Raw genomic sequence first — 12,926 nt, forward strand, 5'->3', positions numbered from 1 at the left:
TATTTTCTCTTTGCAGAACTTTAAACTCATTGGATTGAACTACCACCTCCATACAAGAAAAGTTTATATTAGTAGTAGGTGTAAAAGTTATTAAAATATGATTTGAAATAATATATGTAACTCTAGGGCTGATTATGATATTAAAGAAGATCTTAATTGAGTGTATTGGTTAAAGTTAATCAATAGAATCATTTTGTTTCATCTTACTAACTGTTGCCTTACAACCATTGGATACTTAAAGAAAAGTGGGAGGTAGATACTCGCATTAAGTAAATTAGCTTTAGTGTGCCATGTCAGAATAAATTGAAATATCAAATGAATGCTTGCAGTGAACTTTCTCCCCCCAAATATCTATAATGCATAAATTCTTTGCTTTCTGTGCTTTAAATCCAATTGAAAAGCTTCTGAGATATTAATATATGAAAATATATTCAATTCCATTAGTAATAAGAGAAATGCCAATTTAAACAAAAACCACATTTTACCCATAAAAGTAGCAACAATGAAAACTTAATATCCAGGGTTGTTGAGGATATGGGGACCTGGCACCCTCATACATTGTTGGTTGGAGTATATGCTGTTGGAGCGTTTTTGGAAGACAGTTGGGCCATACTATCCAAGGGTAAATGTATGCTTGTAACCCATCAGTCTGCTTCTAGGAATCCTTCTTATAGAAATGCATGGGTATGTATAAGTCATTATACAATGATATTTTATTTCAATATTGTTTATAGTAGCAAAAGTTTTAACTAATATCCATCAGTATAGGAATGGATAAGATAAATATGATACATCCTTAGTATCACAGAACTGTTAAAAAGAATGAGGTATGTTTCTGTTATTGACATGAACAATCCCCAGAATGTGTTAAGTGAAAAAAACAACTTATACAGTATGGCCCCACTTTTGTTGGGGGAAAAAAGGTGTATGTTTAAGCATATAAATGTATCAGAAAAATTTGGAATGATACACAACAAATGGTTCATGGTGATTAGCTCTGGGAAGGGAAGTGGAGCGGGCATGAGGGATGATATTAATAAAAGACCCCTTTTATCACATTTTTACTCTTTATGTCTTTACTATTATTTGAATTTTAAAAATATGAAACATGCGTATCTATGTGTGTATATATATAAATCTGGTCCAGGATGCTGTCCTCTTCCATAATACCATTTACTACAACCTCTTATATGGAAACATCAGTGCTTCACCCGAGGAAGTATATGCAGTGGCAAAATTAGCTGGACTCCATGATGCAATTCTTCGGATGCCACATGGATATGACACTCAAGTAGGGGAACGAGGACTCAAGCTTTCAGGTAATCAAAGATTTTAGACCTGGCCCCCACTTATATTCACCCTTCAAACTTTAATTTGTCAGAACCATTTACTAGAAAATGTAATGACAGAGTACAAACCTAATGCTTATCTAGTCTCTTTTGGCAAGGTTCCCAGTTTCCTGTCTATCACTGTAAATAAACAGTTCAACATGCTAGAAGTAACTGTTACAAAATCATGCAGGTCTCTTTTTTTTTCACTCACAGCTGCAAACACTGTAAGTGCTTAATAGTAAGTTACTGATACATGGTGAGATCAGTGTTAACTTATTATCTTAAAGGAAAGCCAAGATCATTATTCACATTGGAAAGAAGAGTAGAGACAAGTAATTTGATAGTAAATAGTGTATCTTCTCATAGCTCAGCTGGTAAAGAATCTTCCTGCAATGCAGGAGACCCCAGTTCAATTCCTTGCCCACTCCAGTGTTCATGGGCTTCCCTGGTGGCTAAGATGGTAAAGAATCCACCTGCAATGTGGGAGACCTGGATTTGATCCCTGAGTTGGGAAGATCATGGAGGAGGGCATGGCAACCCACTCCAGTATTCTTGCAAGGAGAACCCCCATGGACAGAGGAGCCTGGCATGCTACAGCCCATGGGGTTGCAAAGAGTCGGACACAACTGAGCAACTAAGCATAGCACAGTGTATCTCCTCATAATTTCTTAGATTATTATGGGATATTTTTGATACTTTAGACTTCCTTATACTTGGTATCCTTCCTTATAGCCAGCTTCATTTTCCTGTCTTTGTTGGTTCAGTGACCAAGTAAATTTTAGGGCTTCTTCATTTTAAGTGTTTAATTATGAGATGATTATTAAGTTTTATAATGGATTATCCTAAAATGAATTTTCTTGAGGATTCATAAAAATGTTTCTTTGCCCTGAATTATTTGAATTCTGAAAGTATGATAATATCTAGTGCCTGAAAGTATTAATGTAACTCATATAAACATGCTACACTCTTTGCATTTACTCTTCATTCTAGCTTAGTTTCGGGGAGGGGCTTTATAGATTAGGGATGAGGGTAAGAAAAAGAGAATGAAAAATATCCACATAAATTTTAATGAATCTTATTTCTCATGATAAACTGGCATCACAACATTGACTAGGTACATTCTGTGTGCAAGCAGCTTGCAAGAATACTGGAGTGGGCAGCCATTCACTTCTCCAGGGGATCTTCTGACTCAGGGATCGAACCCTGGTCTCCTGCATTGCAGGCAAATTCTTTACTGTCTGAGCCACCAGGGAATCTTTTATACTTCCAACCAAAGTTTTATGTAAGACTGATGGCCTTAGACCTATGAGAGTCCCAATGAAGAAAGAAATGTTTCTTTATTTTCTTTAGAGTATATTTAGGAGTAATTGTGGGTTCGTACATTGTGAAAGAAAAAGCATTGGACTGGGAATTAGTCGAGTCTTGTTCAGATTCTGCCAGAACTTGCTCTGTGACCTCGAGCAAATCACTTAACTTTTCTGGGCCTCTGTATTCTTTCTGTTTTAAAATTCTGCTGTGCTAGAGCCCTATAGCAAAGAACTAAGGTGAAATAAGAGGTCCTAGGATACAGCCTTAACATTGAAAGAGTGCTGTGAAAATAATAGCTTTCTGTAAAAAAAAAAAAGTCTTTCAGAATACTGGATGAATGGTACTTTGTTATATTAAGAATTAAATTTAGATATTCATAGTTTCATGTCTTCAGGTTTCCAGACTTCATATATTGAATTTGTTTTTGGCTTTGTGGATTCTGTCATATTGGAATTTTTCTATCTGAAGTCACTGTTCATTGGGAAGTAATATAAAGTACATATAAAATAATGTATGTCATGAGCATATTTTTGGTGAGAGAAGTAATTCTAGAATCGAAATTGTCACCTCCCCTCTTTGTTCTTTTTGCCTGCCATGAAGTCAGAATCCAGAATTACATTAATGTTCCAGGGAATATAGTTTGTCAAGGGATATTATATATGAACATAGACTCTTAAAAATGAGTAAAATGAATAATCAAGAGTAAAAGTAAATATTGAAGGTATTACTTGGTGGTTATGATTAATGGAAAAATACTAGAAATATAAAATATGTCTTTATGTTATACTCTGTTAAAATTTTCTTTACCAGGAGGAGAAAAGCAAAGAGTAGCAATTGCAAGAGCCATTTTGAAGAACCCCCCAGTCATTCTGTATGATGAAGCTACTTCATCATTAGATTCAATTACTGAAGAGGTAAATGATGGTGAAAACATAAAACTCTTCAATTCTCATTGCTTAACTTTTTTCCAGGGAAATTTCAGTAAGTAGCTACATTCTTTCGCTTTTTGAATGAGCTTCAAAAGGAGGTGCTTAGCCCTTTTCTCTGATAAAGGAAGTGTTGATAGTAAGAATGCCAGATTATCACATATTTTAAGTCTGTTTGCAAATACATCTCCTTTTGAAACTATGTGGCACCTTTTGTTCTTATTGTATAATGCTTGCATCTTGCAAAGCTCTGGGAATCACCTAATCTGCCACATATCACACATTGAAACAAGTCATGTAAATGGTTCTGACACAGTACATACCAGAAAAACTTTCACTTATCATGGAGCAGCTCACTAAGGTGCAAACTTGGCACACACAGGCTACAGTGCTGATATCAATTTATGTTCATTTTACAACAAGTATTGTGCTACAGTGCTGGTATCAATTTATGTTCATTTTACAACAAGTATTGTGAAGCTCTAAGATGTTATGAAATTGATGTCATGGTACTACCCAGAAACCACGGTAGACTTCATGACATTTTTGTATTAAACTAAAGACTTGACGGCAGTCATAATATCATAAATGAATCCCCTTAATCTAGAACTGAAGATTGTGTCCATGGGATTTCCCAGGGAAGAATACTGGAGAGGGTTGCCATTTCCTTCTCCAAGCACTGAAGATAAGAGTGATGTAATTTGTCAGTTGCCTCCATTCACCTACATTTTACTTGAATATATAGTAAAACCATGTTGTTGAAGGATAGGGCTGAATTCAGCTTCACAACATGTATGACATATATTGATATTTGCATATGGAGTTAAGGTTCGGGGGATACTAGTTGTTCTACCATATGTTTAAAACAACTTAGTTTCCAGGTCAGTTGTTTAGCACGAGGATTTGTTCTATTTATTTATTTTAAAAATTTGAAATCTTATTTATATATTTTTTAATGGAATGACTTTTCTAAAAATTATTTTTGGTTGCACTGGGTCTTTGTTGTGATGTGCAGGCTTTCACTAGTTGTGGCAAGCAGGGGCTGCTCTTCAGTGTGGTGCTTGGGCTTCTCTTATTGTGGAGCATAGGCTCTAGACACATGGGCTCGGTAATTGCGGCTCACAGGCCCTAGAGCTCAGTACTTGTGGCATGCAGGCTCAGTAGTTGTAGTGCACAGGCTTAGTTGCTCCATGGCATGTGAAATCTTCCTGGACCAGGGATCAAACCAATGTCTCCTGCATTGGCAGGCAAATTCCTATCTACTGTACCACCAGGGACATCTGACATTTTATTTTAAATATAGCATTGTGTACATGTCAATCCCAAACTCCCAATCTAACCCTACCCCCATTCTGCATATAAATATCATATGATGTTTATCTTTTTCTGACTTACTTCACTTAGTATGATAATCTTCAGGTTCATCCACGTTGCTGAAAATGGCATTATTTCATTCTTTTTAGGGGCTGAATGATATTCCATTATGTACATATACCATATCTTCTTTATCCATTCATCTGTCAATAGACATTTAGGCTGCTTCAGGCCATGACTGTTGTGTAAGCAGTGCCATAATGAACACTGGGGTGCATATATCCTTTTGAACCATTTTATTTTCCAGATTATAGGACGGAGTGAGATGGCTGGATCATATTGTAGCTCTGTTTTTAGGCTTTGAGGGAACCTCTATACTGTTAACCATAGTGGCTGTACCATTTTACATTCCTACCAGCAGTGTAGGAAAATTCTCCTTTCATCACACCCTCTCCAGCATTTATTGTTTGTAGACTTTTTGATGATGGCCATTCTAACTATTGTGAGGTGATACCTCATTGTAGTTTTGATTTGCATAATTAGTGATGTCAAGCATCTTTTCATGTGCCTCTTGGCCATCAGTGTGTCTCCTTTGTAGAAATTTCTCTATGTCTTCTGTCCATTTTTTGATTCAGTTGTTTGTTTTTGATATTGAGCTTCATGAGCTGTTTGTAAATTTTGGAGACTAATTCCTTGTCAGTAATATCATTTGCAAATATTTTCTCTCTTCTGTGGGTTGTCTTTTCATTTTGTTTATGGTTTCCTTTGTTGTGCAAAAGCTTTTGTGTTTAGTCAGGTTTCATTTACTTTTGTTTTTATTTGTATTACTCTGTGAGATGGATCAAAAGAGAGATTGCTGCAATTTGTGTAAGCATGTTCTGCTTATGTTTTCCTGTAAGAGTTTTATAGTATCTGATCTTAAATTTGGGTCTTTAATCCATTTTGAGTTTATTTTTATGTGTGGTGTTAAAGAATGTTCTAATTTCATTTTTTTTACATATAGCTGTCCAATTTTCCCAGCACCACTTAATGAAGAGGCTATCTTTGCTCCATTGTATATTCTTGCCTCCTTTGTCAAAAATAAGGTACCCATAGATGCATGGGTTTATCTATGGGTTCTCTGTCTTATTCCATTGGTCTATATTTCTGTTTTTGTGCCAGTACCATAACTGTTTTGATGACTGTAGCTTTGTAGTATAGTCTGAAGCCAGGGAGCCCAGTTCCTCCACCTCCGTTTTTCTTTATCAAGTTAGCTTAGTCTATTCAGGGTTTTTTGTGGCTCCATACAAATTTTAAGATTTTTTTTGTCTAATTCTATGAAAAATGCCATTGATAATTTCATAGGGCTTGCACTGAATCTCTAGATTTCCTTGGGTAGTATAATCATTTTGAAAATATTCTTTCAATCCAAGAACTTGATATCTCTCCATCTGTTTTTGTCATCTTTGATTTCCTTCATCATTATAGTTTTCTGCATATAGGTCTTTTGCCTTCTTAGGTATGTTTATTCCTAGGTATTCTTTTTTTTGCAGTGGTAAATGGGATTGTCACCTTAATTTCTTTTTCTGATCTTTCGTTGTTAGTATATGGGAATGCAAGAGATTTCTGTATCCTGCAACTTGACTAAATTCATTGATTAGCTCTAGTAGTTTTCTGATTGCATCTTTAGGATTTTCAATGTATAGAATCATGTTATCTGCAAACAGTGACAGTTTTACTTCTTTTCCCATTTGGATTCCTTTTATTTTTCTTCTCTGATTGCCATGGTTTGGACTTCCAAATAATGGAATAATTCAGTAATTATTGAATAATAATGGTGAATGTGGGCACCTTTGTCTTGTTTCTAATCTTAACAGAAATGCTTTCAGTTTTTCACCATTGAGAATGATGTTTGCTCTGGGTTTGTCATATTTATTGTGTTGAGGTTTTGTTCCCTTTATGCTCATTTTCTGGAGAGTTTTTTTTTAATCATAAATGGGTGTTGAATTTTGTGAAAATCTTTATCTGCATCTATTGAGATGACCATATGGTTTTTATTCTTCAGTTGGTTAATATGGCTTATCACAGTGATTGATTTGCATATATTGAAGAATCCTTAAATCACTGAGATAAATTCAACTTGATCATGTTATATGAGTCTTTCAATATGTTGTTGGATTAGGTTTGCTAGTATTTTGTTGGGAATTTATGGATGTATTTTCATCAGTTATATTGGCCTGTAATTTTCTTTTTTTGTGATGTGTTTGTCTGGTTTTGGTATCAGGATGATGGTGCCTTGTAGAATGAGCTTGGGGGTATTCCTCCCTCTGCAATTTTTTGAAAGATTTTGAAAAGGATTGACATTAGGTTTTCTCTAAATATTTGATAGAATTCGCCTGTGAAGCTATCTGGCCCTGGGCTTTTGTTTGTTGGAATATTTAATCACAGTTTAAATTTCAGTGCTTGTGATTGGTCTTTTCATATTTTCTATTTTTCCTGGTTCAGTCTTGGAAGGTTATACTTTTCTAAGAATTTGTCCATTTCTTCCATGTTGTCCATTTTATTGGCATATAGTTGCTTGTAGTAGTTTCTTATGATCCTTTGTGTTTCTGTAGTGTTGTAACTTCTTTTTCATTTCTAATGTTATTGATTCTAATCTTCTCCTTTTTTTCCTGATGAGTCTGGCTAAAGGTTTATCAATTTTGTTGATCTACTCAAAGAGCTAACTTTTGGTTTCATTGATCTTTGTTACTGTTTTCTTCATTTCTATTTCATTTATTTCTGCTCTGATCTTTATGATTTCTTTCCTTCTACTACTTAAGAGTTTTTTGTTCTTCTTTCTCTAGTTGCTTTAGGTATAAGGTTAGGTTGTTTATTTGATATTTTTCTTGTGTCTTGAGGTAGGATTGAATTGCTGTGTAAACTTCTCTCTCTGAACTGCTTTTGCTGTATCCCAAAGGTTTTGGGTCATCATGTCTTCATTGTCATTTGTTTCTAGATATTGTTTGGTTTCCTTTTTGATTTCTTCAGTGACATCTTGGTTATTTAGTAACATATATTTTAGCCTCTGGGTGTTTTTTACAGTTTTTTTTTTTCTTTTTGTAATTGATTTCTAATCTCGTAGTGTGACCAGAAAAGATGCTTGATATGATTTCAGTTTTCTTAAATTTACTGAGGCTTGATTTGTGGCACAAAATGTGATCTATCCTGAAGAATGTTCCTTGTGCACTTAAGAAGAAAGTATTTGCTGCTGCTTTCAGATAGAATGTCATGTAAATCTCAGTTAAGTCTGTCTTGAAGCTTGTATTTTCTTATTAATTTTCTGTCTGGATGTTCTGTCCACTGAAGAGAGTGGGGTGTTAAAGTCCCCCCACTATTATTGTGTTACTGTTGATTTGTCCTTTTTATGGCTCTTAGTGTTTGCCTTATGTATTGTGGTGCTCCTATATTGGATGCATATACATTTATTATAATTATATATTCTTCTTGGATTGATTCCTTAATCACTATGTAGTGTCCTTCTTTGTCTCTTGTAACAGTCTTTATTTTACAGTCTGCTTCTTCTCATAGGAGTATGGCTACTCCATCTTTTGATTTTTATTTGCGTGGAATACCTTTTTCCATCCCCTCACTTTCAGTCCATATGTGTTCCTAGGTCTAAAATTGGTCTCTCATAAACAGCATATAGAGTGGTCTTATTTTTGTGTCTATTCAGCCAGTCTATGTCTTTTGGTTGGAGCATTTAATCCATTCATATTTGAGGTAATTATCAATGTGTATATATATATATATATATATATATATATATATATATATATATCCTTATTGCCATTTGTTCACTGTTTTGATTGTTTCGTATTTTTTTTTGTAGGTCATTTTTTCTCTTCTTCCTCTTTTGTTCTCTTGTGAATTGATGACTAACTTTAGTGTTGTGTTTGGATTCCTTTTTTTTTGTATGTGTATCTGTTAATATTTTAGATTTGTGGTATGCAGTTACCATGAGGTTTTGGTATGTGTCATGCTCAGTTACTTCAGTCATATCCAACTTTTTGTGATCCCATGGACCATTGCCCACTAGACTCCTCTGTCCATGGGATTCTCCAGGCAGAAATACTGGAGTGGGTTGCCATTTCCTTCTCTAGGGGATCTTTGCAACCCAGGGATTGAGCCCGAGTCTCTTGTGTCTCCTGCATTGCAGATGGATTCTTTATTGCTGCGCCACCAGGGAAGCCCAGTTTTGATAAAGCAGTCTTTATATTAGCAAGATTGTTTTTTAAGTTGCGGGTCTTTTATTTTCTCATTTGTTCCCAATACCCTGCATTTGTGCTCTCCTCTCCTCACAGTTGCTGGCTTTGATATCATATTTTTGTGTAGATTGTTTCCTTCCTTTAATGTATATTTGCCTTTACCAGTGAGTTTTTCCATTCATAATTTTCCTGTTTCTATTTGTGGCCATTTCTTTCCTGCTTAGAGAAGTAACAAGTAATTGTTGCAAAGTCAGTCTAGTGATATTGAATTCTCTTAGCTTTAACTTTTCTGCAAAGCTTTTGATTTCTCCATCAAATGTGAATGAGAACCTTGCTGGGTAGAGTATTCTTGGTTGTAGGTTATTCCCTTTCATTGCTTTAAATATATTGTGCCAATCCCTTCTGACCTGCAGAGTTTCTGTTGAGAAATAAGCTGATAACCTTAAAGAGTTCCCTTGTGTGTTATTTGTTGTTTTTCCTTTGTTGCTTTTAGTATTTTTTTGTCTTTAATTTTTGTCAAGTTGAATACTATGTGTCTTGGTATATCCCTCCTTGGTTTATCCTGCCTGGGACTCCCTGTGCTTCCTGGACATGGATGACTGTTTCCTTTCCCATGTCAGGGAAGTTCTCAGCTATTGTCTCTTCAGAATGTTTTCTCGCGTCCTTTTTCTCTCTTGTCCTTCTGGGACTCCTATAATGTGAATGTTGTTATGTTTAATATTGGCCCAGAAGTCTGTTAGACTGACTTCTTTTCTTTCTTTCTTTTTTTTTCTTTATTCTGTGATTTCTACCATTCTGTCTTTCTGGTCACTTATCTCTTCTTCTGCCTCAGTTATTCTGCTGTTGATTCTTTCCAATGTATTTTTCATTTTAGTTATTGTATTATCCATCTCTGTTCTTTAGTTCCTTTAGGTCTCTATTAAACCTTTCTTGCATTTTCTCGATCTTTGGTCTTTTTTCTTCTCAGGATCTTGGATCATCTTCACTATCATTTCTGAGTTATTTTTCTAATAGGTGTCTATCTCCACTTAGTTTTCTTCTGGGGTTTTATCTTGTTCTCTCATCTAGGACATATTCCTCTGCCATCTCATTTTATCCAACTTTCTGTGATTATAGTTTCTATTCTGCCAGCTGCAGGATTGTAGTTCATCTTGCTTCTGCTGTCTGCTCTCTGGTGGATGCGGCTGTCTAAGGAGTTTGTGTAGGCTTCCTGATGGGAGGGACTGGTTCCTGCTCTGTGGTGAGTGGATCTGGGTCTTGTCCTTCTGGTGGGCAGGGCCATGCTCGTGGAGACTTGAAGCCACTTGTCTGTGGTGGGGTGGGGTTAATGGTGGCTTCCTGGTAGCCTCACATCAATGAGTACTCCACAGATACGCCACTGCCAGTGTCTTTATCCCCATAGTGAACCACAGCTGCCACCTGCCTCTGCAGGAGACCCTCTAGTATTAGCAGATAGGTCTTGCATAGTATCTTATGAAGTCACTGCTTTTTTATCCTGGGTCCTGGTGCACACACAACCTTGTGTCTGTCCTCCAAGAGTGGCATTTCTGCTTTCCCCATCTCTTTGGAACTAGGCTGGGAAGCCTGATGTGAAACTTAGGACTTTCACTCCTGTGGAAGAACTTCTGTGGTATAATTTTTATCATGTTGTGCCCCTCCTACCATCTTGTTGTGTCTTCTTTGCCTTTGGATGTAGGGTATCTTTTTTGCTAGGTTCAAGCTTTTTTTTTTTTTTTTTTTTGCCTTTGGTTGTTCAGTAGTTGGTTGTGATTTTGGTGTTTATGTAAGAGTGAGCTCATGTCTTTCTACTCTGCCATCTTAAGCTAATCTGACAATTTGTTATATTTAAAGAGAACCTTAAGCTGCATTAGACCCCATTCACAAGCAGACTAGGAATCTGCTTACAAGAACTTTAAATCTAAAAATGTGTCATCCACATGTATTGCAAATTTGGAGTCCCCACAACAGTCATTATTTGAGGCACATACCTTTACTATCTCAAGGAGCATAATCCATTAATTGCCAGCAGAAAAGAGTCCCCTGCTGAGGGAATGAGTTATCAGAAGATTTAGTAAGTCTGAATTGACCTTTTAAAAAGGTCCAGACTATCATTAGGATGGCAGTTTAAGTTTTTGAGTGTAAGATATGATGCCTCAAGCATCATAGTTTTTCTTAGATTTTCAGTCTGCACTTGATTTTCAGTCTGCCATAGTAAAGTTTAAGGTCTTCTTTTCCTGGGTAACCATCTACTCAGGTATTTTTATTCCTTTAATAAATACAGTGATTAGATATACCTATAGGAAGACATTGGTCCTATCCCCATCCCCCACATTGCTATTTCCATCTAGCTAATTGTACTTAGACCCAGGTTTCCAAGTATAGCTGAATATATATACAGCTGCCTTACTTTTTTGTTATTTTTGTTTAGTGGCTAAGTCATGTCTCTTTTGTGACCCCATGGACTATAGCCCACTAGGCTGTTCTGTCCAAGGAATTTCCCAGGCAAGAATTCTGGAGTGGGTTACAATTTACTTCTCCAAGGAATTGTGCCAACCCAGGTGTCAAACCTGCGTCTCCTACCTTGCAGGTGGATTCTTTACCACTGAGCCACCAGGGAAGCCCTCTCTTATATTTTATAGACAGTAAGCAAAAAAAGTGTATTTTCCAGAATACCTCAAGAAGTCAGAATACTTCTGAAAAAGAAGTTTCTTCAAGTTAAACGTGAACAGTTGTCCTTGTCAATCTTTCTGTCCTCTGAGTTAGAACTAAGGAAAAGCAAACGCTCCTGTGCTCTTTGTGTCTTCTATCTTTTCTTGATTTTTTTTAATTTCTCTGCATCATATCATTTGGTTGCCTACTTATTTTGTTTTTGCTCTCTTTGGCCAGATAAACATCATACCTAGCTATTCTCCTGCCATCAGTGGATTCATTTTATTTGTTTGTTTTTAAGTATGGGAAATATCCACCTTAAAGCTAATTTAAAGAAGTGGTTGCCTATCTTAAAGCTAGCTTCTTCCATGATAATGTGGTCGTGTTTGCCTTCTCTCTTTGATTGATTTGTTCTCTTGTTCATAACTATTAGATTGGGTACAATATTTGGTAGTGGTATAAAGTTTATATAACAAAATTAACTGGCATTTTATATGTTCTTTTAAGAAATATATGGTTATTTTAATTTACATTTACCTAATAGATAAATCTCCCCCCCTTACTGTTCTTGTTGTCAAACTTGCAGACTATTCTTGGTGCCATGAGGGATGCAGTGAAACATAGAACTTCTATTTTCATTGCACACAGATTGTCAACAGTGGTTGATGCAGATGAAATTATTGTCTTGAACCAGGTAAGACATTTAACTTTAAAGTTTAATGTTTGAAGTATATTAGAAATTGTTGCAAACACAAGCAACTTACATTGTTTCTAAAGAAATTTTTAGAATTTGTGTTCTTTGAATAAGATTGTATCCTGATAGGATTCCATCTTTATCTCCATTGATAGGAACAACCTGTGCCACTTACAAAAATGAATAAAATGTATTAATTCACTCTTTTTTTTTTTTTGCTGAGACATGCAGAGAATTTTTATTTATCACATTTGTTAATACTTAAGTTTTACTTGCAGAACAGAGTCACCAATAGAAGAGCAGGCTGTTAGTAGGTATTAGTAGGGTTCAGTCAGGGATCTAGTATAGCATCTAGGAAGCACACAAGAGGTGGTTCAATAGGGAGGTGGTTCAATAGAGAAGGGTCATAGCTCTCAAATGCCAACTTTTGGTACAGTAAGCTGTCAATCACTGTTTATTTAGATGCTTTGGTTGATTG

At 35.8% G+C, this 12,926-nt stretch overlaps 1 protein-coding gene across 1 annotated transcript in view; it reads left to right on the forward strand.

Annotated features, from left to right (window-relative positions):
- Positions 1-12,509, forward strand: part of ABCB7 (ATP binding cassette subfamily B member 7) — a gene marked incomplete at its 5' end in the record, with an annotated part of 47,524 nt that extends 35,015 nt beyond the window's left edge. The window contains 3 exons of the mRNA XM_043459715.1: positions 1,148-1,319; positions 3,450-3,553; positions 12,341-12,509. Of these exons, the coding sequence (XP_043315650.1) occupies positions 1,148-1,319; positions 3,450-3,553; positions 12,341-12,481 (417 nt within the window). The remainder of the gene's footprint in view (positions 1-1,147; positions 1,320-3,449; positions 3,554-12,340) is intronic.
- Between the last annotated feature and the right edge of the window lie 417 nt (positions 12,510-12,926).

The sequence above is a fragment of the Cervus canadensis genome, chromosome X (genome assembly GCF_019320065.1).
Source record: "Cervus canadensis isolate Bull #8, Minnesota chromosome X, ASM1932006v1, whole genome shotgun sequence".
Lineage (NCBI taxonomy): Eukaryota > Metazoa > Chordata > Mammalia > Artiodactyla > Cervidae > Cervus > Cervus canadensis.